Source organism: Pyrus communis, chromosome 2 (genome assembly GCF_963583255.1).
Source record: "Pyrus communis chromosome 2, drPyrComm1.1, whole genome shotgun sequence".
In the NCBI taxonomy this organism is placed as follows: domain Eukaryota; kingdom Viridiplantae; phylum Streptophyta; class Magnoliopsida; order Rosales; family Rosaceae; genus Pyrus; species Pyrus communis.
The window spans coordinates 4,593,002-4,619,652 of record NC_084804.1 but is presented as its reverse complement, the minus strand read 5'-3'; the positions used below and the strand labels follow the sequence as shown (position 1 = coordinate 4,619,652).

The 26,651-nt window shown below is 38.1% G+C and overlaps 3 protein-coding genes across 6 annotated transcripts; 1 reads left to right on the top strand and 2 right to left on the bottom strand.

Annotated features, from left to right (window-relative positions):
• Window positions 1–3,084: 3,084 nt before the first annotated feature.
• LOC137725297 (uncharacterized) lies at window positions 3,085–9,537 on the bottom strand. 4 transcript variants are annotated; one of them, XM_068463936.1, is made up of 10 exons: window positions 9,067–9,537; window positions 8,337–8,380; window positions 8,077–8,191; window positions 7,846–7,963; window positions 6,679–7,283; window positions 5,976–6,258; window positions 5,616–5,892; window positions 4,954–5,115; window positions 3,839–4,300; window positions 3,085–3,704 (listed from the first exon to the last, which is right to left on the bottom strand). In XM_068463936.1, exons 1-10 carry the CDS (start codon window positions 9,263–9,265, stop codon window positions 3,393–3,395), a joined length of 2,577 nt encoding a protein of 858 aa, XP_068320037.1. In that variant the 5' UTR covers window positions 9,266–9,537; the 3' UTR covers window positions 3,085–3,392. The 4 variants fall into 4 exon arrangements, with proteins under 4 accessions (XP_068320037.1, XP_068320039.1, XP_068320038.1 ...); XM_068463938.1 differs by having other exon boundaries at window positions 3,085–3,701; XM_068463937.1 differs by having other exon boundaries at window positions 4,954–5,112.
• A 3,315-nt stretch (window positions 9,538–12,852) lies between these two features.
• Window positions 12,853–17,412, top strand: LOC137725659 (carboxyl-terminal-processing peptidase 1, chloroplastic). The gene is made up of 12 exons (XM_068464429.1): window positions 12,853–13,253; window positions 13,538–13,657; window positions 13,932–14,069; window positions 14,201–14,305; window positions 14,462–14,630; window positions 15,170–15,246; window positions 16,057–16,101; window positions 16,275–16,358; window positions 16,486–16,524; window positions 16,608–16,670; window positions 16,842–16,971; window positions 17,050–17,412. Exons 1-12 carry the CDS (start codon window positions 12,864–12,866, stop codon window positions 17,103–17,105), a joined length of 1,416 nt encoding a protein of 471 aa, XP_068320530.1. The 5' UTR covers window positions 12,853–12,863; the 3' UTR covers window positions 17,106–17,412.
• Window positions 17,413–22,078: 4,666 nt separating this feature from the next.
• LOC137725882 (cold-regulated 413 inner membrane protein 1, chloroplastic-like) lies at window positions 22,079–24,110 on the bottom strand. The gene is made up of 6 exons (XM_068464713.1): window positions 23,881–24,110; window positions 23,675–23,800; window positions 23,229–23,324; window positions 23,017–23,081; window positions 22,541–22,610; window positions 22,079–22,454 (listed from the first exon to the last, which is right to left on the bottom strand). Exons 1-6 carry the CDS (start codon window positions 24,036–24,038, stop codon window positions 22,289–22,291), a joined length of 681 nt encoding a protein of 226 aa, XP_068320814.1. The 5' UTR covers window positions 24,039–24,110; the 3' UTR covers window positions 22,079–22,288.
• Between the last annotated feature and the right edge of the window lie 2,541 nt (window positions 24,111–26,651).

Below are 26,651 nucleotides of genomic sequence, written 5' to 3'. Positions count from 1 at the left end.
TTTGTAACTAGTTTTATAGCAAGAATATGTAGTTTCTTTTCAATTTACTTATGATATTATGCATGCAGGTTTGAATTATTAATCACCGGTTTGTATTGTCAAATTGTCTTAATGCTTAGCTATCATTAGGATCTTTAAAAAAGTAATTTGATGCAATTTTGGTCGGAGGTTTGTCTTTGAAGTTGACGAAGGCTTATTATAGTTAATATGTGCAAGTTCACTTAAGATGAATAACACGTCTTAAAAGTTGTATGATTTTTCAAAAGGTTTTAAAACCTTAATGAGTCATGCATGTTTAGATTTCATCTGAAAACCACAGACAGGTTGCATGTTTGATATACGATCTATATTTGGAAAAAACTAACCTTCAAAATATGCATATGTAATTCATAAGTAATTGGAATAAGTAAATAGGATTGTTAAGATGATAGCATAACCCTAGGCTATTACAATTTAATTTTTAAAAAACCATTTCTTTTAGTTTATTTTATTTTATCACTTTATTTAATTATTTTCTATTAAATTCGTTCTTATTATTTGAAATCACAATATCACATTTTTCCAAAATTTTGTTTTAAGTAATTAATTAAAATTTAGTTTGATACAAAGTATTCATTCAATCAACGATATTGTTATAACCAACTATCCTACAATTATCTTGCACTGTTGTAAGTATTTAAAATATTTTTATCCCTACCTTCCTATCAAGTTTCAATGGACTGGATTGGATTAGCTAAAACTACTGGTCCGTGTTTGGTGCGAGAGAAGATTAAGCGGACTAGTTCCAACTCAGTGCTTCGCTAGGTCGTCTTAGGTATGGGATTCCTAATCCCGTCTCCAAGACCTGCGTCGTTTGCACGCCTACCTCGTCTGCAACTTCAACACCTTCGTCTTCCTCTTCCTCTTCCTCTCTTGAACCTCTTATGCGAACTGAGCGGCACCCATTAATCTACCAGAGGCAGTGAGATATGCGCCCGAGCATTGATTGTGAAATTAGACTGCTTCTGCTTCTGCTAGGATGGTTCAATGTCGATTTGGATATTGGACAGACAGAGCCATCCTGCCAAATCACGACCTTTTGATATCAGTTTCCTCAAGTCCAGCGGCGGCACCGCAATCTATCTCGTCCGTCCATCCGTACAGTCGAAACGACGGAGGCGGTTCAACAATCGGCCCGTCCTTTTTGTTCCACAAATCTTCTGCACCTTCCTTCCTTCACGGATTGGCAGGTGCCGGTTGGGGTTCATCGGGTTGTGGCCGGTTCCCGAGTTCGAAAAGGAAGAGAAAAGGAAAAGAAAATAAGAGACGCTTACCAGAAGCCTCTAGAAAAGAAAAGCATAGGAAAAAAAGGGAAAAAGTAGAGGAAAAAAAAAAAGGAGAAAAAGAAGAGAAAAGAGAGTAGGAGGGAGAGAGAAGTGGAAGAACCATGAAAAGCAAAGTAAAACAGAAGAACCAACCAACAAGCAAATAACAAATGCTAAAGTTTACCTAAAGAAACAAGAGAACAACTATGAAAAGCAAAACCATGTGAAAAGTTAGAAGAAAGGTACGTAATGAAGAAAAGAGAAGTGCTTGTGCGACAATAAAACAAGAGAGGGAGAAGCTTAGGCCATATTCAATCAAAGGAGGGTCAAAATGTTCTCTTTAGCCCTATAGTACTACAAAAAATTATATTTTAATAAACAGTGATGGGCCATATTTTATACCATCTCCTACAGAGGAGACCAAAGATTCATAGGTGAAACATAACTCTTTGATAAAAAATCATCTCCAGCTGAGGGGGCCAAATAGTCATAGGCTAAACATAATTTATTATTTTAATTAAATTAATACGGTTAAATTAAACTATCATCTTAAAATAAGATTTTCAGACATATTTTGAGTGTCACTTGTCGCCAATGAATAAGCCTCCAGATTTCTTATTTTTATATATTCTCAATAATTTTTTGGATAGGATTTCAAGTGGCATATATCGCTAATGTGAGTAACTTTTCAGATTTCTTATCTTTATGTAATCTTAATAATTTTTCTGATAAGATTTCGAGTGCCACATATCGAGATGTAATGGGTTGTGAAAATTTTAGATAGGATTCTTATCCACGTGGAACTTCTTATTTTCAGCTTTCAATGTTGTATGAATGGTGCATGTATTTATAGGAAAAAAAATTTAAAATTCGTCCAAAAAAAAAATTCAAATTCCAACACTAACCTGACGTTAGCTAGCCGTTGCTAACTGGTGTCATGATGACGCTCGGTAGGCGTTGGCATTCAAATGGGCTGAGCTAGAGTGCTGGCAAAATGTCAAGCTTAACATTCTAGAGCTGGATGGCTGGCAAAATGTCAAGCTTGACATTCTAGCGTTGGATGGCTGGTTGGAAATAGCCAGCCCACTGGCCTGATTTGAGCCTGATAGGGTCCACAAGCCCTTTGACCTAGCCTTTAATTGGAGACGGTTTTCGTGTCATTCCAAACTATTTTTAACCCTATGACTCTTTGGCCGGATCGGTTGGAAATGTTCTTGGTTACTTACCCCAAAATGAAGGTGGCAGGGTGAAGTTCAATTTAATTTCCATTCTTTTTCCTGAGAAATGTTTAAAGCTTGGAACTTTCAAGTTGTAGGAAGCTCCTCAATTCATTTGGGTTTGAATTCCTCTTTAGAAAGACAATAAGTGGATTGTCCGACAATTCTGTCCCACTTCTTAGGAAACAAGCTCTATATGTAGGTCACACAGGCCTTGCTCTTTAGTCAGTGAGTTCGAGAATCCATCCGATTCAACTGTCGAACATAAATTATTCTACCGTTTGACCAAAATTTTTTTTTATTAGATCAGGAACTTGTCTCGCTCTATACTCGATGAGTTCGACAGTTCACCTGATTAACTAGTTGAACATAAAAAATTCTTCTCCCGTTTGATCAAATGTGTTATTATTACATCAAGAACTAGTTAGTAAACCCGCAAGCGTTTTCTACGCATTGTGATTTACTCTCTAATTTGTATTTAGCTAAGAAATGCACAAATTTCATTCGGAGGAGACTACGGGAAAAACAAAAAACACAACAGAACAAGAAAACAGGAGAGAAAAGAAACGAAAAGGATCGTAGTAAAATATCCACTAATCCAAATTAGCACACTTGTTTTTACCTAAGGTAACAGGTTAAACATGGTGAGCAAGAAAACAATATCTAGAAATACAATCTCTCTCGTGGCACAGGCACAGGCACGGGGACAGGGACAGGGCAGCAGCCAAGCCAAGCTCTCTTCCTCTTATGACCAAATAATGATACATGATGACGATTATTCCGACCGCAGTAAACGCCTCTGATCGGCCACTTTCAAACTCACTACGAGACCCCAAAAAAACCTTGAGGAGAGGGAGGAGATGACTGGGAATTAGTAGCTGTTCTGCCATAGCTGCTGTTGCGACTGCTTCGAGGGTTGGCCACCTTGTGAGCCGCCCAGGGATGCGTCCCTCGAACTTTGCTGCTGCTGGTGTTCTAGGGACATCCCGGTTTGAGAGTGATAAAAGTTAGGGTAACCGAGAGTTCCAGCATACTGCTGTGAAGGCGGTGGTTGCTGAGCTTGCCGGAACCCTGCGTGCTGTTGATTCTGCCCCTGAAAGCTGTAATAGTTGCTGGCTGGAACAGCGGACATTGCTCGGGAACCAGGTCCATGAACCCACATGCCCGAGTTATCATTTTGCTGCTGACAAAGAAAAAAGAACAAGAAGAATGAGTTTTACTGATTGCAGAATAGTAGTTGTTTGCTTTGAGAATATACTGTTAAACGAACGAAAGGATAAGCACTTTCATGAGTTTTTAACCAAGATAACAAATTACCTGCTGAAGTGAGATCAAATGGCTATTGTCCTTGTACTGAGGGTTTACAACATCGTCATAGCCCATCGTAGTGCCTGTAGGTGCCGAGGGTGGATTCAAAGGAAAGTTTCCACCAGGAATGCTGGTTGAACTACTGAACCCATAACCTGGCGGAATATTAGCAGACTGAGGCAAACTGCTAACAGAGACGCTATTTTTATACTGTGGGAGAACTGCAGCCAGAGACTGATGATATGTGCTGTTACCAGCAAATTGCTGCTGGAAAGCTGACGGCATATATGTGTAGCTCTGAGGCAGGAAAGGATAACCGATCATGTTTGAAAAATGCCCTAGCGGAAGAGTAGGTTGAGAATAAGGGTGCACAGCAAGGTGTTGTGGAAGAGCTGGTCCAGTAGCAACATTAGCACCAGGCAGGCCCTGTGGAGTAGGCTGAGGTGCAGAAATACCACCAGCTCTCAATGCCTGTGTAACCACAATAAACAATTGGAAGAAAATTTGAGATCTCTAACATGTCCGGATTTGATCAGAGCAATAGAGAAATAAGTTGACCAAAAAAACCTCGAACAAGAACAATTTCGTTATATGGACTTGTCGTACATAACAAACACACGCCATACAGAAAACAGAGGCAACTAACCAAACAATTTCAAGAAGATTTCCACAGCAATGGAACATGCACACGAAATACAGAAAACAGAGGCAACTAACCAAAGAAAATGTGCAGGCTGACAAGAAATATGTAATTAGAACGGATAAGTAATGAAACTTTCCCTTAAGAAACTAAGGATATAACTTTAGCAGAATGATGATGAGTTAGCACAAGACAACCAATTTCACAAATAATCCATGGCCTCTATATAACATAATGAATACAATGCAAAATTTCAGCCAACTTAAACTAGTTTGACTATGTTACAATAAGTTTCTTGGATTTAAGCATGAATCTCAGTCAACAAGAATGTGTTAACATCTGCACGTAATTCTTTTTCTTTGCAAGCATAAGAAACGTACATCCACAATGTAAGTTGTAAAAATGTTCTAGTATTTTTATGCCAGTCAAACTATCAACTAAAAGAATAATTGATAAGCTTAATACACAATATTAAGGAAGAAACCTCTGCCATGGAGATGGCGGGACCGCTGATAGAAGAAGCCGCACTGCCATACTTTGTGGGCATAGATTGGGTCATGGGGAATGGTGAGTATGGAAAATCCTCCCTTGCAGCTTGAGCACTTGAAGCTAACAGAGTGCTGGGCAATGAATTTGTATATGCCTGCTTTAAAGAAAATATGAGAAACGAGACTCAACTAACAGTAACAAACAGGATTTGCAAAATGCAACCACATCACTCTAAGACAAACAAACACACCAACAGAACTGAATGATCTAAGGTATGATGATGCTAAAGGTTAAGCTTCATCTCATGCCCCTTTTATCTTCCCAGTTTTAATTTTCCAATGCTTATGTAATGTATATAACAATGTGAACATACAGACAAAACACACTCGCAACACTTGGTAATTAAAAAAAAAAACATACAATACATCCAGCACTAGCATTACATGTGATGTATATAATGATGTGAATCTAAAGACTCCAATGCAGTCGATCTAAAGGCTCTAACATGTAAGATCTCCAGGTCCAATGATGTTGGCATCCCAACCAACTGGCAATATATTGCTCAAACCAGAATCAATTATTATGTGGAGACTGCAATAGGACCTCAAAACAATTAACACAACAAATAAAATTAAAAAAAATAGTTCACCGCCTTACCATCACATTCGAAAAAGGAGCCATATTCTGCATCTGCGAGCTTGTCTGTTGGTGAGAAAATGCCGCATCCAATTGTTGGGAGTTCTCATATGCAAATCCAGGTGCAGAAGAGAACACATATTGATTCCCCTGATCAGGTTCATGGGTTTCTTGTTTCAAGATCTCTGCTTGTGAAACTGAAGGAGATTCATAATCTCCAGCACTGGCTACAGTTCTATGAACTAGATTTTCGTCCGAGGCATTCATGAGATGCTCATCTCCATAATACTCAAGATTTCTGCAGGAAAAAAAAAAATATTCTTAAGATGGTGCTAAACAACCAACAATAAAATCAAGGGAATTATTATCACCAGGTCATACCTTGCATCTGAGTGTGCAATTGCAGAAACATCTACGGCCCCAGATGTCTCTTCAAAGTTACTTTCCTGTGGCTCTGATGCAAATGAATCGGAGCTAGGAAGAGCAGGATCTGGGCCAGATCGGAAACTTCCAAAGCTCAAGTTCAAGACATCTGGAGTATGAAGCTGAAGGTGATTAGGAATGACCACAGGAGGTTTTTCTTCATCAGGAGCTGCTCCCCTATCATCGTTTTGTAAATTAAGTTGCTGCAAGTTTGCAGCCACTGATGACACATCTTCTTCAGCTGGGGAAAAAAAGGGAAGACAATTTCTTAAAAGCGGCATTCAGCATTCTGGAATTTATTAAACTTTAAATTAGCAACCTCGCTATCCAGAGAAAAAATTAGTTAGAATTTATGGAAAAGAAAAAAACTGTTCAGGTCAAAATCCACCAAATTAGAGTATTAAGCTTTTCTTCCCTGATTCAAGATACTAACTTCAAAGCACATGTTGCAACTGAGTTTTCAGTTACAAATAACCCCTTAAAATACTCTTTGCAGAGTAACATAAACCTTCATCACAATATTTCCATATCTTTACACAATGTTCGTATTGAAATATATAGTGGAACTTTGAGAAAAATATAGGTCAGAAAGAACAGCGGAAAAAGACGTTGCAGGACAAACCCAAGGAAAAAAAAAAAAAAAAAAAAACCATCAGGTTACCTTCATTCTCCTCGAAAGCATGCCCCTGTGGTTGGTAGGAATTTATGTCTTCATACAAGTCATTATCAAAATTAGATGCACCTCCGGAATTATCTTCTTGTAAATGTCTACCAGATACAGAATTAGGCTCATTATGGCTTGGAAGTGCCTCAACAGAATCATCTTCTTCCACCTCAACCTCATCTATCTGGGATCTTATAGGTTGACTAGCTCTATCGATGGGCAAGTTAGATGAATCAGCATACAGCTCAGAGTTTGTGGGTGCCCCAAGAACAGAAGACATGCTAACAGATGGTGGATCAATCAAGGGCCACTCATCATTGGTCGCTGACAACTTCGGAACATGATCTTGTGGTGAATGCAAATTGTAATGCAATGATGCTGCAGGAGGTGCCCCATCATGATGATTACCACTATGATTATGGGGGTTTGGCAGGGTGGTAGCCTTGGCTTGCGGCCTGCCCATCTTAACAATGTCGGCCATGGATACTTGACCTGGAACCCCTCCCCATGCAGACTGATATCCTGAAGAAGGCTGTGAGAATGACGATATTCCATCATCTGTGCTCAATGTTGGCACTTTGTTTTCACTCCCCACAGAATCGCTGCAACAGATTTACAAACAGATGAGCAACACATCGAGTATGCATCATCCCCATGTTTTTAACATGAATAGCAATCTATACCACCCCAAGGGCTATGGAAGTAATAAAAAAATGATCAGCTAGAGAAAAACTGCTAGAGACAAACAGACATGCAAACAAACCATGTATGATTAATGTAGAGCATGTTTTCACAAAGATATGAAGATGAGGGAACTTCCTCCGCAATTTTCATGTCAAGATTCGAGACATAAAAAAGGCCTAATTGCATTATTTACTTCTTTTACAATTGAAGTATGTCCAGAAGAGCATTAATATATTGAACAGAAAGTTGTTAGAAATGAAGTGACCTGTAACAGTGAAAGTTTAAGTGCGACAAGACACTCAACAGATAAAAGCTTTCTTTGAAAAATTCAAATACAAGTTTAAAAAAGAGAACCAAAGAACATGAACAAACAGATGAGGGTTAGCAACTTTCTCAAAATTAATAATTATATTATTTAGTTGCATTTTATGCTTCTAAATCAGAGAAAGAACTATCAGATTGAGGTTTTATGGTTATAACCTGTATGATGTAGGTCGTCGACCTGTGTGATGTCCTGCCATGCCAGGCGCAGAACCTGGATACGCATGTGTCCCATTTTCCTTCTTGTATGCAGACTTACCATGCGAAAAACCAGAATCTGGGGGAGAAAAGAAACAGATAGGTGAGACTAAGTTTATCAACGTTCTGTAGAAATTTTCAAACTGTGTAAACAGCATTATCCAACTTTAATTGCATCGGTCTGTCACATACCATTAGAGCTAAAGTGGTTTGATCCGCCACGTGCAGAATAACGGTCACCACCTCTAGCACCATAACTTGAAGTGTTACTTGCCCCACGGGACCTGGAATCTGTCGGCTCCTTACTCTGAAGAAAAATATGAGTGTGTGTGTTACGTTAGAAAGGATAGGATAACATAAAATCTTCTCAGTACATAAACCATGAAGAGAGCAAGGATGGGAGGTAAATGACAAAACATGAACTTGAAATTAGGCAAATGACACGCACGGACCTCTTTTTTCTTTTCTCGTTTGCTCTTCACTTCATGAAAAGGATCTACACAAGTTACAAGCTTTACATCAGAAGCAGTTTCAACAAAAACCATACACACACACACCCCAAATCACATTCATATAAGCACTAAGACCTCCACATACTCAACCTACGAAACCAAAAATTACAGAAAAGAGATCATATTTCAACTTTCAACCACGATTTTGCCGAGCAAGAATCACAAGAAGCATGCTTCAAGGACATAATTGATGTTTTAAACAACAAAACTCGTAAAAAACTCATTGATTTCATTTCTTCCAAAGCATGATTTTTCAAACAATATGAGTGAACGAGTGCGAGTGAGAAAGATGGGAACCCAGAAAATAACTAAATAAACAAAAACCCAAAAGGGGGAAACAGCCCAGCAAAGCATGACATATATATTTTTCGAAAATTGAAAGACCAAATAGTAGGGAAAGCACAAAACTTGATAAATCAAATGAACAATTTCCTTCAACCCAATAAATATTTTTCCTTTTATAATCCAGAAAATCCACTGGACTGTCACTAATACTACAGCTATGCCTCAGTCCAATACTAACTTTTTGATTTTCCCTAAAATAGAAAAAACCCGAAACTTCAAATTCAAAATAAAATTTTGACAAATAAATTTGAAAAGAGAGAAGATTTTAGAGAGAGAAAGTGAGGAGAGAGAGATAGAGAGAGAGAGAGAGGGATAGGGGGTGGACCTTGGGCCAGGAGGCGATTGACGGTTTCGTTAGGGTCCATGTTACAGTCTTTAAGCATAGCGTAGATCTCCTGCTCAGTGCAGTTATTCACAATCTCCTTCAAGCTCTGCACCATCTTCCGAGACCCCGCCGGTATGCCGGAAATCCCAGTATTGCCCTTGCCATTGCTGGCCACGCCTCCGCCGCCTCTCCCGCTCATTCTCTCTCTCTCCCCTTCTGTGAGAAAACCCTTATTAGATCTGAGACTGCCGATACGGCGACGTATTGGATTTACAGATGTTCGTCTCCCTCTCTCTGAGTTTCCGCCGCTGCTGCCAAACAGAACGCAAGGAGGAAGAAGATGAAGATAACAATCCAAAATCTCTCTCCTCTCTCTCTCTCTCTCTCTGTCTCTCGGGGCACCGAAAACCCTTTCCTTTCGCTCTTTCTTTTTTCTTTCCTCTGTGAGTGTGCAGATTTTTTAATTAATTATTATTTTCGGCTTCACAAATTTAAAACCTCACTAAAGTAAATTATATAGTGATTAGTCCTTAGGGCGGACACGGATCCTCAACATCCTATTTGTAGGATTCAAAAGATGAATCAATCATCTTCGTTTATCATAAGATCATTTTTCGTTATATATTATTTATATTTATTTTTAAATTAAAATTTTAAAATAATTTATAATCATAAGATGTACGATAAACAAATATGATTGATTGATCTGATCTCTACAAAGAAAATTCGAAGAGGATCCTATTCCCCCTAGGTCATTACTAAAACGAATTGTAAATTATAAATATTTTTTTTTGAAACACAAAAAAAAAAAAAAAAATATATATATATATATATATAAATAATTTGACTTTTTGTTAATTGGCATCAACCTATCTTTGTCTCATACCAATAATTTAGCACTACAATGTCAAATTATCTTACACATAATATGAACCGTCACAAGTGGCTCTGTGGTTGGAAACAAATTTTAAGCCCGTATTTTACGTAGTATGTTTTGAGTTTGATTCCTGACACATTTGAATCACAATATATTCCACATAGCACATTTTGTGTTTGCTTTATAACACTCTTGAATCATATGACGATGACGAATACCATCTCCAACCCTTGGGTTAAACTTAAAATTTATGATTTAAACTAACTCAATCTTTCTCCAATAGATGGGCCTAAAATAAGTTTTGGGTTAAAAACTAAAATTTGGGCAAATTTAACCCTAAATTTAGACCAAATTAAACCCTAAATTTAGGTTTTAAACTAACTCAATCATTATTCAATAGTTGGGACTAAAATATTTTTTTAGTTAAAACCTAAAATTTGGGCAACTTTAAATTTTTAAATACATTACATCTAAATTTTTAAAATTTAGGCAACTTTAAAGTAAAATGGTTGGTCCACCAAAATTTAGGTTTTTTTTTTTTTTTTTTTTTTTTGGGAACAAATGATGTATCTATACTATGAGGTTAGAGAGTAAATGTGACAGCCATTCCCGAATTATTCGTCTGTGAGTGTGAAATGATGATTTTGCCCTTGGTGGGTATTTGTCAACTGACACACCTCGACCAAAATCAAGGCGTGCTGGGCGTCACGTTTGTAAGGGTTTTGAGTCTCATCCGTACAAGTGAGAAGGAAAGAGAGAGAGACAGAGAAATATACACGGGGGAAGGAGATAATGTGGATGTGGGTGAGTGTGTGGTCTAGATGCAACCAACAAAACCACAAAACAATCACCCCAAAATGACAAATACCCACCAAGGGCAAAATCGTCATTTCACACCTACGGTGTGAATAATTCGGGACAGGCTGTCATAACTTTTCAAACTGACACACCACGACCGAAATCAAGGCGTGATGGCCTCACACCTTGATTTTGGTCGGGGTGTGTCAGTTTGGTATCAGAGCACAGAAAGCCTAAGTGCAGTCCAGAATAACGAATACTAATTACACAACACCCAAAGATGATCCTACATTTATCATCTCCTTCCCCCCGTGTATCTCTTTCTGTCTCAAACTCCCTCCTCTCTCTCTCTCTCTCTCTCTCTTTCCTTCTCACTTATACGGATGGGACTCAAAACCCTTACAAACGTGATAGCTAGCACGCATTGATTTTGGAGTTAGCGGGCATTATCTTTGCTTTGAAGATGTGGAGACATTATCTTTATGGAGATTTGTATCCTTGGTTGTTCTTCAATTACTAGTGGTTTGTTTGAGTTGTTGTTATGAATTTCGAGACGAAATTTTCTTAAGGGGGGTAGGTTGTGACAGCCAATCCCGAATTATTCGTACCGTAGGTGTGAAATGACGATTTTGCCCTTGGTGGGTATTTGTCATTTTTGGGTGATTGTTTTGTGGTTTTGTTGGTTGCATCTAGACCACACACTCACCCACATCCACATCATCTCCTTCCCCCGTGTATCTCTCTCTATCTCGAACTCCTTCTCTCTCTCTTTCCTTCTCACTTGTACGGACTGGACTCAAAACCCTTACAAACGTGACGGCCAGCACGCCTTGATTTTGATCGAGGTGTGTCAGTAAACTAAGTCTTATAATGGACTAGCAATAATATGGTTCAAATTCGCCTTTGGCGAGAATCAAAACCTAAGATATCTCACTTACAAGTGAACAGGAATACCATTAAATCATAGTGGCACTAAAATTTAGATTTTAAACTAACTCAATCATTCTTCAATAATTGGGTCTAAAATAATTTTTTGGTTAAAACCTAAAATTTTGACAACGTTAAAATTTTAAATACATTACAAACGCTTGATATCAAATATGATAAAGTCTGACAATATTTGCACAATTATTTGTACTTTTCCATTGGCTAATTTATGCTTGAAAAAGTAGGAACCACACAATCAAGTATATATTTAGCCAAGTTCCTTCTAGACAATATTCAAAATGCGATCTCCCCCAATTCATTGAGTTAAAAATGTAATGAGAATACATTTACAATTTTTTATATAAAAAGATTCACAATGATTGATTGCCACCTTAGCAATCCTTTTAAATCAAATCAAATTGACCATCCTCGCATAACACCAACACACTTGCCTCTTGTGGAGAATTTTGTCGGTGTGACTTTCGTATCTCGTAGCTTGTTAGTTCTAAAATGATATTATTAATTACAAGATAACGATGGATATATAATAATAAAGATGATGATTTAATAGATTTCGATGACTATATAATTGGTGGTTACTTCAAACAACAGTTTAGTGATATTCTTATTTATTTATAAACAAGAAGTCTTATGTTTGATTATTGTCAAATACAAATTTGAATCATATTATTGCTAACCTTTAACGCTTTTTATTTCGATTGTATTGGAATCGTATATACTCGAGGATTTTTTATTTGAACTAAGTTACTTTGGTTAAAAAAAATATATATATATATGTGTAAGTGGATGGACGCGCCTTTAAAGTGAGTATATGAAAGGAATAATATTATAACAAATGATTGCACTTATCCTAAGTTTTCATACGGCGTACTCGCATACACTGAACCAGACTAAGCTCGTCTCAATCCGGCCCAAACTAATCCAGTCCCATGTTCGACAATCCAACACTTGGCAACCGAGGGATGGACAGTCGGACACCTACTCAACAGCTGGCCCTGGCCCACCGCTGTCCGTTCTACCCCGGGACTGGATTAAACTCCCACACGCACCCAAACAGGCCCCCTTCCCACGTGTCAAACTGTCACAAAGGTCAAAACGCCGCGTATTTAAACTCCCGCGAAATTAAATAAAAAAATAAATTTTAATTTCTGATTGGAAGGAGGAGGAGAAGAAGATGAGGGTTCTGTTGCTCAGCAACACCACACTCTCACTCTCACCACCGCCCTTATCGCAAACCCTAAAATCCCCGATTCGATCTAATTTCAAGCGAAATTCGATCAATTGGGCCGAGAAAGCTCTTGTTGGAGCCCTAGGTGGGGCTCTGTCGCTCTGTCTTTTGGTCTCTTCGCCTTCGCCTTCCATAGCAATTGAGCCTTCTCCTTCTTCTTCTCCGCCGTCGACGGAGTATTGTCGCGAGGAAGAAGGAGGTGAAGCGGCGGAGTTTTTGGTGCCCGAAGCAGCGGCGGCGGTGACCAATGAGGGGATTGTGGAGGAGGCTTGGGAAATTGTCAATGACAGCTTTATCAACACCGGCCGCTTGAGCTCATTCCCTGAAACTTGGCAGGTACAAACGTGTGCATTTGTAGAACTTCGATTTTGACGCGTGCGAAAGTTGATTGTAGAGAAATGTGAAACAAAGTTAGTTGATTTCCGAATGAAAGTTAGTTAATTTCTGGAATGAAAGTTAGTTAAGGACTTGATTAGGGAGTAATTGTTCTGTTTTTGCATATGCTTATATACTTCGTTGATTCAGTTCATAATATGTGCGGGTGTGCCCGCGCTCGTGCGTTTATATTTGTATATATAATGCGTGTGTATGAGATTAATGGTTGGAGATGTTTTTCGTAGAGGAAAAAGGAAGACATAAGAAGTAGTTCAATAAAGACAAGAGCTAAGGCTCATGATATGATTAAGCGAATGTTGGCCAGCTTGGGTGACCCTTATACGCGATTTCTTTCCCCCGAAGAGGTAGTTCATTATTTGCCCCCCTCCTCAGTCTCTCTGTATTTGGAGTTTCTAGTATTTTTCCTTCTGATATCATTTCTTTACATGATCATCACGCTACAAGGTTTAGTGTTAGGACACATTGTGCTAAGGAAAGATGGGAAGAAAAATTAAGGGCTTTGCTTATGAATGTCATCCCTTAAAACATACATGTTGTCTTCACTTGGTGTTTATTTACGAACTTTACTGCGTATCTTATTCCATGGCATATGTCACTTTTGTCATGTTGAAATGAAAGTTCTCCAAGATGGCGAGGTATGACATGAGTGGTATTGGAATAAACCTCAGGGAAGTCCCAGATGAAAACGGAGATGTGAAAGTGAAGGTACTAGGACTTGTACTGGATGGTCCTGCACAATCTGCAGGTGTGAGACAGGTATTCCTATATTATGTCTGTTTCCATGTCTCCCTCTCCACTTTGGCTTTTCAACAAACTCAAATAAAGTCTTGAAGGGGTTTTGTGTTGGCTGCTGGTTATATGTTTTCTTGCATTTTATTATTTGGTAGGGGGATGAAGTACTAGCTGTTAATGGATTGGATGTGAAAGGGAAATCAGCTTTTGAAGTATCATCATTGATGCAAGGCCCTAACGAGACGTTCGTTACTATTAAGGTTGTGATACTATTTGTACTGAATACTGATGTTTTGGTTCTCTACCAAAAATAGGTTGTCATTTAAATTAAGCTTCTCAATGAGTACTGCTAATTTACCATTTTGTTGGTTTGTTTTTAAATGATTGTTGAGAATAAACATCATCATACATTTCAGGTCAAGCATGGCAATTGTGGGCCTATTCAGTCTATTGAAGTCCAAAGACAACTTGTTGCTCGAACCCCTGTCTTTTATCGGTTGGAACAAATAGAAAATGGAACCAGATCTGTTGGATACATGCGAGTAAAAGAGTTCAATGCATTGGCTAGAAAGGACTTGGTAATTGGTATGTGGTTTTAGCAAATTCAACTGAATGTTACATATCACTTATTCTTAAACTAAATTAATCAGTTGCATGTTGCTATAATGCGTAAAATTTCTGAGCATGAAAGTGTTTCTTTGCATATTTTTGGTTTTAAGCATTAGTGGTAAATGGAAAGCAAAAAGGAACTACTTCATGTTCCTTCTCTTTGGGGCTGTTCTATATCTAGGAGGAACGGGATAGTATCCAAAGTAATAAACCTATTTTACAGGAAACAACTGAATATATAGAGATTGGGCAATGTCACCATGGAAATACCTGCTTTTATGATTCATCATCAGTTTCAATTCGTTACACCTGCTGAATCATGATTATCTTCACAACCATTTGTTATTTTTCTAAATACTTAAAATTTCTCAGTTTTGTTCCCAGTTCGCTAGCTTCAATATTTTTATGCTCTACCTTATTTATAAGGGCAGTAGCAGCTTCCTTTGCTTTATACTAGACTTATATAGTGTAAGTTAGTAGTAGGGTGGATATTGAAGGAAAAATTGATTTTGCAGCTATGAAGCGGCTTCAGGACATGGGTGCCTCATACTTCATTCTGGATCTTAGAGATAATCGTGGTGGACTAGTACAGGTTTCCATTCTAGATCTTGAGATAACTTTAAGTTAGTGCTAGGTTTGATGATTACACCTTGCAGAATTTCATTCTTTGTGGATCTTTTAGCTAGTGACTAGGTTTTATTACTCATATACTCCTTAACTATAACTGCTAGTTGAGAGATAACTTTTGAGTTAATGCTAGGTTTGATGATTACACCTCGGAGAATTTCGCTCATCCTAACTACTGGTTTTGTTGGCAATGTGGATCTTTTAGCTAGCTAGTAGGTTTATTACTCATATACTCCTTAACTATAACTGCTAGTTTATCTTTGATCACATGATGTACGAATTTATTACTTCTATCCTGTTCTAGCTTCCAAAAGAATAGAGCCATTAAAAAAAGGGTAAATCTCTCTCCTTTTTTTGCTCAATCAGGCTCTATAAATACGTGAGTCATGTGAATGTTTCGATTCATCATGACTTGCCATTAGTCTTGGTCGTATTTGTCAGACTGTACGATTGTCTAAATAAATGACAATTTCAATAATATTTGAAAATGTCGCTAGATAGTCCATGTGTGGTCATCATTTATTGTTTCAATCACAGAAATTGAACTGTCGTTATCAAGTCTTTATACGATAATGCCATTGTCAATAATAAAATGAAAATTTACATATTTTTGTGGAAAATCATGCATCCTTTTTCTGTAGTTGTATTCAATCAATCATGTAACATTGATTCTTAGCACAAACTCAGTTATGTTGTATGTTCCCTGTTAGTAATTTGTTCAGATGAATTCTGCAATATAAAGATTCTTTATTTAAACCTGTTTGCATATTTTCAGGCTGGAATAGAAATTGCCAAGCTATTTCTAAATCAAGGGGAGACGGTATGCGTTTTTCCTTTTTCCTTTTTGCAGATACATTTTTCATGTTTATTTTCTCATTGTTGGTGTTTGTGTTTGGCGTTAGTCCTTTGTGTTGCGTTCTCTAAGTAGCTCCTGTATGCTAGTAGAATGATTGTGTTAATGTGGTGTTTTTTCTTGTTGATGATTATGAACAGGCGATTTATACTGACGGGAAGGATCCCGAATACCAACAAAGCATCGTTGCAGATACTGCACCATTAGTTACAGCACCTGTTATTGTACGCCCTTGTACATGTCTAAGATACTTTTTATCTGTTTCCATGAATTGTATTTGTGGCAAGTGTAATTGCAAACATCTCGAGTTTATGAGTTATGACAAGGCTCTTGACTTAAATTCTAATACAGGTCTTGGTGAACAACAATACTGCTAGTGCAAGTGAAATTGTGAGCAGCTCGATTATCCCAATTATGTATGATTTTTTTGGTTCGTACAATTCAAGCACTTACATCGGTGGCTCTCATTGCAGGTTGCTTCCGCTTTGCATGATAATTGTAGAGGGGTTCTTGTGGGTGAACGGACATTTGGCAAGGTAAAAAAATTTGCCATCGCTGTTTCAGTTTTTACTGTTGCTCAACGTTGTCTTTGCATGTTTATTGTATATGTCTTGTGACGGAACTGCATTTAGCTAGATTCCAACAACTTGCTTTCTAATGGTTAGTTCTCTCTATGATTCTGATGGCGTCTCTGATGCTTTTGACAGGGTTTAATTCAATCTGTATTTGAACTTCGTGATGGCTCTGGCGTGGTTGTAACTGTTGGGAAGTATGTCACACCAAAACACAAGGACATAAATGGCAACGGAATAGAGCCTGATTTTCGAAAATTCCCAGGTACAATACTTAACATCATTCTTTTGCAATAAATGTGCTCAAGTCCTCAAGTAATCTGAGGATCTCTTTCATCTGCAGCATGGAGTGACGTCACGCAACGTCTTTCACAGTGTAGTATGCTTCAGCGGGGATAGATCAGTGGTTGAGACGGTTCGTTCCTACCATGAAAGCGGCAGCGGTATTCGTCGATAATGTGTGCCTGCAACTGCACGAGATGGCCAATGTGTTTAGGACTCTTGAATTTTGAGTTGTGTGATGAAACATATTGCAGGAGTGCTCTGTGCTCGTATGGGGATTTTGCATTGGAGAAGAACCTGGGGGATGGCGGAATATACTAGTATAGGAAAATATGCTCTACATTTTTTTTATTTTAGTTTTATAGATAAAAGTATGTTTAAAAATAATGAACAAAATATATCTAAAACTGTATTTTAAATCGAATGGCCTGCACTAGTAAACTGCGTTGTCCGATAAAACCACGAGGTTATTTTCCGATTACCTTATCATCATGACCGTTCATCTGATTAGGTTAATTTAAAATACAAAAGTTGATAACAAAATACGTAACTATAAGAAATCAGAATTTTTTGAAATTTTTTTCTCAGAATAAGTTCGGAACACGGTTAAAAATTCGATTGGAATTGTCAAGTGCATTTTGATTTTTGTTAAAAAAATTTGGAAAATATTCGGATTGGAGAATTTTTGGATTTGGATTCGAAATTTTACTGTTAGAAAGCTGAAATCATGCCAACTTGCACTCCTATTCCATACGCAAATATTGCTGTAATTTGTGACCAAGCCATTGCTTAATGGGGGTGTTTTAACGGAAGACTCTCGGTACTATTTACTTTTAACAAAAAATCATATTTTTACCTTTCTTGATGCTATTCACTTACACTTTTATTTATCATTTTTTATTAAAACTAAAAATTTTGAAGACTTTTCGTTAATTTTTCTTAATTTTTATCATTACTATTTCAAGGAATTCAAGTACGTCCGCCTATATACCAAATCTGGAGGCTTTGCATTACATTTTAGTTAAATTTTTAGTTAAAATTGGCGATTCTGCTTTTGAGGAAGTGAACCTTAATTGCCACGAAACTCCACACTGAGCTCAAAAGAAAGCAAGCAAGAAACCCAAATATGTACTCTCACGTCATATGTTTTTTCTCCTCATCTGTGTTGGCTCACACCAAAAGTTCTGTTCTAAATTAAGTCAGAAATGCCCAATAAATAACAAGCATGATTAACTGTGCTCGTTGCACACGTGGACTTAGTCAGTAGCAACGTTGACTAGAGCATATGTGCTCCCCGTATGCGCTCAGGTTCAAATTCCCCTCTTCATTGTTTCAATTATTTTAAAGTAAAATATCGCTGTTTGTCTCTTTGTTCTATACATTGATTTGTCTAATTATGGATCAATCAGTATTGATGTTTTATTACGTTCCCTTTATATGAGATGACCAGTTTGTTAATCCTAGAGTAACTTTTATCCGTTTAACAACAACCCTCTACTCGGCACCGTTGGATCACTAAGGTCGACTTTCGTCCCTGCTCGACGGGTGAGATCTCAAGGGCGGATAGTCGTTTTAGGCAAAGTTGAAAGGCTCTTGAGCCCATATTAAGACCAAGTTTCTCCTTTTGCTAAGAAAAAACAATGCCAACTTGTTCTTTGAGAAAGCAAAACAATATCACAAGAGCAATGAACAAAGAAATCGACCAGGGGGAGACAATATTCTCGATTACAGACCACCAGATGCTACTCATAAAATCCCTCATCAACAACTTTAACTTTTTGATTTACTACCATGAAAAATAAAAAAACCACCTCAACTGAACAAAGTACACCAAAAACAGTAGAAAGAAGAGCACAAAACAATAAGGTTAAAACACAAGATTCTGCAGAGAGATTCCCAATTTATTAGCCCAAACAACAACCACGACCGAGTCTTATTCTACTAAGTGAAGTCAGGTGTATGAATCCCAAAATGTTATTGCGTTCAGTTTTGCGTCAAGTCTTCTGTTAGCTCAAAATACTTAGTATCTTTTTTTAAATTCTCTTTCCAAGTCTTCATAGGTCTTCCTAACATTCCGTCTCATAGTAGCATCTCCTAACCAGAATAAAACATGAGATTTGAATCCCATGAGCATTGAACATGAGATTTAGATCCCAACAGATCATTCTCTTTTGCCTTTCCCCATTTCATACACTTCTTTTCTTGCAACCATCTCTTGCTTGCATATCCAACTTACCCAATTCCTCCTTTGTCAAGTTTTCTATATTCTCCCTCCCCTTCTCTCTTTTCGTCTCTCTTCGATCCAAGAAAGATACGATTCTTCCTCTAGGTATATCATATATAAAATAAATATGCAGAGAAAGGACGTACAAGCTTCTTTTTTGCAGTACCTCCACCATTTCTGTTCCTCCTGGGTAGTATATCTTGGCTTCCGCATCATTGTTTCGAGCCTCAAAGAAAACCTGCAATCACAAGAGTGCAGAAGAAGAGAAGTAGCTAGGAGAGATGGGTGTTGGCTCACTTCGGCGTTCTGCTTTGCTTTTCTTGTTTTTTTGCTTTAGTTCAGGTAATTTGAATTGCTGTATGGGTCTCTGTTCCTGCCTGGTTATGCGTTTCTCCTCCTTCTGTGTGTTTCAACACGAGCCTTCGAACCACCAATCTGGATTTCCTCAATGATCATCAATTTTCCTTCATGTCTATAGATTTATGAAGATATTAAGATTACTATTTCTAAAGAGCACTGGATTCGGAAACCAGCCGCTTCTAATTTCAAAACGTCTACGGTTTGTGACATTTTCGAGTCAAAACTACATGAAGTTCTATCTAATGCTAATCCACCTCATTTCCGTATGATCCAAGCATAGGAAAAATGGTTATATTCAAGCACAAGAAGCATTTAGCATGCTCTTTTAATTCAATCTGATACCATGCTTTTCATATCTTCAGGTTCAAGTGTTCCAAAGAATCCTCTTTTGGAAGCAACCCACCAAAGAAGAACGCAAGTGAATCAAGAAAAGCATATACTTTCTGCATCTTCAGTGTATACTACGCAGCTCGATAACATTCCCACAGTCAATCCAAGTACTCTACCAACAACTCCCACACCGTTTGTGAACCCAACATACCCACCATCACCAACCACAACAGACCCAACCACAACTCCAATCCCAATACCACCGACCCTGACCCCGACAACTCCCACCACGACTCCCACCACAACTCCCACCACGACTCCATCATCGGGTGGTACTTGGTGTATTGCAAGCCAATCTGCGGCACAGAATGCCTTGCAGGTAGCTCTTGATTATGCTTGTGGCTATGGAGCTGCAGACTGTTCAGCAATTAATCAGGGCGGAAGCTGTTATAACCCAAACACTCTTCAAGGTCACGCTTCCTACGCCTTCAATGACTACTATCAGAAGCACCCATCTCCTACCAGCTGCAGTTTCGGCGGAACAGCTCAAGTCACCAACACTGACCCAAGTAAGACATTTTCAGAACATTGTTTCTATCAAGCTTATCACTTGTCCTAAAAATTTCACTTATCGCAGAAAGAAACACAGAAAGAACTCTCCATTTCTTTTTCCAAAAGTTTCAGATCCGCCACTTAACAAATTCAATTCCTGACCTTGCTGTTCTTGTTACATGTACGCTTGAATAAATACTGAACTCCTTGCTCTGCCAAATTGCAGGTACTGGTAGCTGTCGCTTTGCATCTTCCTCAGCATCAACCAGGTAACCTTTCATAGCCCTACCTCTAACTTCATTTATAAATACATAAAGTAAAACAGAGATCTTATTCTACTTTGCAAATTCAGCATGAACTCACCACCAACGCCAACAATGTCGCCACCAACGCCAATGATGTCAACAACGCCATCAACACCGACAATGCCGACAACAACAACATCACCATACACCCCAAGCATCGCTACACCAGGTGGAGGATCAACAATTTATGGTGACTCGCCAACAGATTCCCCTAACTCAGCAACCTCAATCTCATCTTGCATGTTGCTGCTATTCATCATGACTGGGATCTTGGGGTCACTTCTCGCAGAAAATTATGTCTAAAGGGAAACTACGTTTCAGCTACTCTATCTGCAATTTGATGGCAAGCCATTCACTTGCCAGCATCCTACATAAATTTCAACGAGGCCCCGAGACTCAAAACAAGCTACTATGTTACCCCTAGGCCTTGTTCCTCACCATTTAAATTACTGCCATACTTCGTCAATGTATTACCCAATCGTTGACTATTAAGCCTAAGGACAGAAAAGCATAGATATTTTTTAGGTTCTTGTACTTGTAGACATATAGGTCCCTTATCTGCAGTTTTAGTACAATAAATTATTAGTTAAGGCCACCAGGCTTCAGCCCCTCTTTCATATATATTGATAAATGCTTACTACATGATATTAACTAACGCAATTTCCCTATGATCCCAAAGCACAACACATTCATAGACATATGACAGAGTAATAGGTGTAGTAATGAATATTATTGACCTAACTAGAAAGAATGGATGTAAAGTAGTCGGTTGAAGGAATGACCTATGTCTTATCTGGCATACCCTATTAAGATACTACAGAAGAATCAATGTATTCAATATCGGGTACGTTTCCTGTTTATCAACAAACACATAAGAAACTTACCTAACTTGTAAGCTACTTTCTTGGAAGACGAAGACAACAGATACCTAAGCTCTTCTTCATTTGCTACTCATAAAATGTTAATACAAGTTATTTCAACAGTAAAATTTTGCTTAATTCATATTATTGTACTTTCAGTCTTTCATTATAGATCCCAAAAATGGCATCAGTTTACTCAAAAGTGAAGCCTTCCAAAAAGCACCTCCCGCAACGCAGGGTTAAGACACTCCAAAAGAAAAATACTAGAACAAGGAAAGAAGACAATTCTTGTGTGCATGGAAAGATCAACTTGAACACTAACTTGACAAACGCGAAACAGGATGCACAATGCACAAAGATTGATTTATGTAAATGTATCTCGGTGGTCTAAAGTGAACCCTTTGATGTGTCTTGGCATCAGAAAATTATGATTGAAAATGAAGAGCAACAACCTGGCTCTTAGCTGATAATATCTCTTTTATTACCATACATACGAGTGATTCAAGAGTACAAAATCAGATGATAGATCACACTGACAGTAATTCCTTATAATAAACAAACATAAATACAAATTTAGAACTTTATTATCTTGTTTGCTAAAGAAATCTAACAGGCGAACGAAAGGTAACTAATGACTATTATCAGACTTGCTCCTTATTTACAATAAACTCAGAACAGGAACAAGCATGACAGAACAGTGATGGAAATGATGGCTATGGTAGCAATAATTGAACCTCGCTCAAATGATCTCTGCAGGCTTCCTATTCGTGAGAAGTGCTGGAAAGCCATATATGCTGCAACGACCAATGCAATAATAGCACCTTCTTGTCTTCCCCTGCCAATGGAACACATTGAAACATAAGAACCAAGAAAATCACTGCTAATTGGCAAAAGTTCGTCTTAAACGATGCATTTGCGCACCTTATTCGCAGAACTTGGTGAGGAGCCACAATCACCAGGAGTAATGCTGTCAATGGCAACTCAAGTTCCCCTGAGAAAGAACAAAATAAGACCATATATAATATTAATTGACAGAGGATAATTGATATGGCAAGTGCACCACTATATTAACACAACTCAATAAGACTTAGAGTAGTGCCAATTTCAGACCAAACTTATACCTATGACCCGGACATGGTTCAAAATATGACTCCCAATTTCAGACCAAACTTAAAAAGTCAGTATATTGAAAATAAGGGCATCTTCAAATACTATAACATCCCCAAAGATGGGTAGATTACGAGAAATGGGTTGTTCACCACTAGTGAATTGAATAAAACCAACAAACCATGTCGTAATTAGAACCTATCATTTGAGAAAACCAGATAACTCTCCCCGTTTAGCATTGTCTAGCCCAACACTCAAACCAAGAACTCAGAATTCAGAAGAGAACCTACCGGGAATAAAGAAGAAGAGACGAACAAGAAGGGCTAGGAACGCAGTCCAGAAACCATATTCACTCCTACAAGCCAAAGTAATGAATGTCAGCCAAGTTATACATTTAAGCTTAGACCGCAAACGTGCTCCACAGGATACCAAGAAAAAAACTTTCTAGCAATAAAAAACAAGAAACGGAAAGAAGAAAACCCCAAGTTTTTGAAATGCTTACTTAATCCATGAGATGACGGCATCCGGTGCTTGTAGAAGAAATAAGGGAACAAGAAATGATTTCTGAACAGCAGTCCCTTTTGCAAGCAACAGAATCCTGGAAATGTAAGAAATTTGAATACCCAATTACCCATTAAACCATTAATCCATCTCATTCAACATCTCAATACTGAAAGCAGAAAACTTTCATGGAATCTCAAAAGATTTATTTAAAAAACACCCCACAACAACAATAAAATCAAATTTATAAATAAAAAAACCATCTTTATCAATTGTCATGCTCTAATTGACTCTTAGTTTTGAAATTTCTTTTTCCCATTACAAAATCAGCTGGATTTTTTTTTCTCTAAAATATTGAGTTTGAAGGGTTTTTACTAAAATCCAATGCTGTCGAGAGAGAGAGAGAGAGAGAGAGAGAGAGAGAGAGAGAGAGAGAGAGAGAGTTACGCAGAAGAGATGGTGGAGACAAACTGGAGGGTGTTGACAGAGAGAGGTGCAGCGTAACACATCGCACCCGATCCCCTCCTCTTACCCTTCATCACCATGAACTCCTTCTTTCCACCAATCGAAACTCTGCGCCAAACAAAAACAACAGCGTTGCACTCTCAGATCGATTGATATCTGCAGCATTGAGAGTGAAATTACGAGATTACCTGAGAGGGTTGCGGTGGAGTGAGCTCAGACGAAGACAAGAGAGCTTGGCCGACCTCAGTTGAAAGGCGGAGAATTTGGAGGTGGCAGTGCCGCTGTTGCTGACGTTGTAGAGAGAGACAGTCGGTGGTGAAGTGGAGGAGAGTGAAAAAGTCGCCATTTTTGTAGTTTTCGAACTCTGCTTTCTGCTTTTTTGTGCTTTCTGCTTGCTGCTTCTGGCTTCGAGGGTACAATAAAGAGACAACACTAGAGTGCGGTTCACTATTTCGCGGCAAATAATTTGGATCCACGGCCACCGTACACGTGCGGGGTTTGCGGTTCTAGGTCACATCATACACAGGTAGGATGAGAGATATTTTCGAAATATCAGGTTTGAAGCAGTACTTTACATGAGAAAATAAAATGATATAATTTTTGTATATTCACTTATTTTATGACATGTAGAATTTATGCTTGAATACTTGGCATTTGAACAAATTTCTTTAGCTGGATGGGAAATTACAATTTTTTGGCTTAGATCGATATCAAATGAATGAAAAATATTTTTATTCTTCGTTAAGCTAATATTGTTGCGGATACTTTTAGTACCTGTAATGTTTAGGTGTGTTCTTATCATATGGCCGTCTTCCTTGCTTTTAACTTTGAGGTTGAGATTAGGTTTTTGTTGTTTGTTTAATCTGATTAAGTGATGAAACAGTTTGTATTATAGATTCATTTGATTTACTTCAATATGATAATTTTAATTGATGTGATTGTGTTAACATGTTTAGGCATCAACATGTATCGAAAAAATTAACAATTTTGGTAACAATTGAGATTCTTACACCGCTTTGGCTAAAAAAAAAAAAATTAATTCTCATAATTGTTAACTCATGGTCTTTTCCGACCCGTCAAGGTTCAAAGGAACACAGGCTCAAAGGAAAACCATGGAGCACTATGAATGATCACTCAACGGTTTGGTTTGTTTGCAAGCAACAAAATCGAGCGCTTCCTCATAAAGTACTTTTCAACTGCTGGGAATGAGTTGGTGTACTGACAACTTTATAACACAAAGTCTCAGGGACAAGCCTACTCAGACATCAACTTCAGGGCACGTGATGACTATCAAAAAGAACATAAGCCTATAAAGGGACTAAAGGCTGACAGATTAAGCACTCAAGTGTGGACTCTCACCAACTTCAGGGTCAAGCAAGGCACTCTGTATGCGTTGCCCAAGAAAACATACAAGTGGACCTGAATGGATGTCATTTCGCTGCCACGTGTTGATTAAAGAACAAAATGGTAGTTAGCAGGTTAGGTCTACGTATTTGGCGCATTAAATACAAAGGTGGCGGAAGACTCGAGTCCAAAGATTTGGGGCTCAGTGAGGGCCTATTTAAGGACGGGTACTCCTTAGAATGGGTTGGACTAATTGAGAGATGCAGTGGACGTAACCTAGTTTTGAGGGGTGAATTAATTAAATAATGTTGTTCAGTTCTTATCATTCTGATCTTGAGGCCAACAAGGACCACCTAGACGACTATACTAGTCTTTGTTAGCCCCACCAAATTTAAGCTTTAACAATAATAAGTTGTGCACTTGTGTGATACATATAAATAACTAAACGATTTCTAATTTAATTTAATTTGTAACAGAGGCAATCTTGAGATCGTGAGCTATTACAGTTTCAATTATAACACGGAAACAACGAGGATTCACTAATTTCAACTCGGTGGAAAATGAGACGCATCTAAATATTGTGCAATATGATTCCTTTGGTGGATCTTAAGTTTTTCTTCATGGTTGCCTTGAACCTTTTCCTATTAACAATAGTATAAACTGAATAAATTTAATCTCACATTTCACTGAAAAATAACTACGAGAAAATTTACTAACAAATCAAGCCAAAAATGGTGCATAGTCGTATGCAGATTATAACATAGGACAGAACAAATAATTTTTTTTTTCTCAGAAATGGCCTCCTCAGACTCCTCCTCACCAACCCAACCCATCCCCACTCTCCCTAGTGTCTCCAATTTTCTGACGGTCAAGCTTGATCGTACAGATTACACACTTTGGCAAGCACAAATGTTGCCCCTGCTTCGCAACAGGAACCTTGTTCCCATCGTCAATGGCACTAGCCAGTGCCCTGCCGCATTTTTTAAAAACGGTGACGTCAATATTACTGACACCGTCAATTCGGCCTTTAAGGCGTGGATTCAGTAGGATGCCATAGGGTCCCGCTGGATTTAGGCCTCAAAAGTCGGATTGACAATGTCATGTAATATTGCCATCACTATCCTTAAAGAAATGCGGGAGGGTATTGACCGGAGAAATTTTTGGTTGTGACGGGGATAAAAATGGGGTACATCACGTGTTTTTATGTAAATTGTGAAAAATTTTATTTTTTAAGTCATTAACTTTTTAACACACATATCCCATCATTTGTATAGTGATACGTGGTGTACCACCTCGCGTGCCAGTCACACTAAAAAATCTCTCCACTGATTGTAGAGATTTTTTAGTGTGACTGGTATATAAGATGGTACACCACGTGTTACTATACAAATGATAGAATATGTGTGCTAAAAGTTTAATAACTTAAAAAATAAATTTCCCACCACTTCTATTAAAACACGTGATGTACCACTTGTGTTCCCGTCACAATGAAAAATTTCTCCACTGACTGGTGCCATCGACGATGGGAACAAGGTTCCTGCTGCGAAGCAGGGGCAGTATTTGTGCTTGCCAAAGTGGGTAACTTTGTACGATCAAGCTTGATCGTCATAAAATT

Excerpts from the sequence above, each read along its gene's own strand:
- LOC137725297 (XM_068463936.1), bottom strand. The coding sequence starts at position 9,265 with ATGAGCGGGAGAGGCGGCGGAGGCGTGGCCAGCAATGGCAAGGGCAAT. Across the intron at positions 7,964-8,076 it reads AAACCACTTTAGCTCTAATG|ATTCTGGTTTTTCGCATGGT; the intron begins GTATGTGACAGA and ends TTTCTCCCCCAG. Across the intron at positions 3,705-3,838 it reads ATTTGATCTCACTTCAGCAG|CAGCAAAATGATAACTCGGG; the intron begins GTAATTTGTTAT and ends TTTCTTTGTCAG.
- LOC137725882 (XM_068464713.1), bottom strand. The coding sequence starts at position 24,038 with ATGGCGACTTTTTCACTCTCCTCCACTTCACCACCGACTGTCTCTCTC. Across the intron at positions 23,801-23,880 it reads CTCCACCGCAACCCTCTCAG|AGTTTCGATTGGTGGAAAGA; the intron begins GTAATCTCGTAA and ends TGTTTGGCGCAG. Across the intron at positions 23,325-23,674 it reads GTCTCCACCATCTCTTCTGC|GATTCTGTTGCTTGCAAAAG; the intron begins GTAACTCTCTCT and ends TTACATTTCCAG.
- LOC137725659 (XM_068464429.1), top strand. The coding sequence starts at position 12,864 with ATGAGGGTTCTGTTGCTCAGCAACACCACACTCTCACTCTCACCACCG. Across the intron at positions 13,254-13,537 it reads CATTCCCTGAAACTTGGCAG|AGGAAAAAGGAAGACATAAG; the intron begins GTACAAACGTGT and ends TGTTTTTCGTAG. Across the intron at positions 16,972-17,049 it reads TGATTTTCGAAAATTCCCAG|CATGGAGTGACGTCACGCAA; the intron begins GTACAATACTTA and ends TTTCATCTGCAG.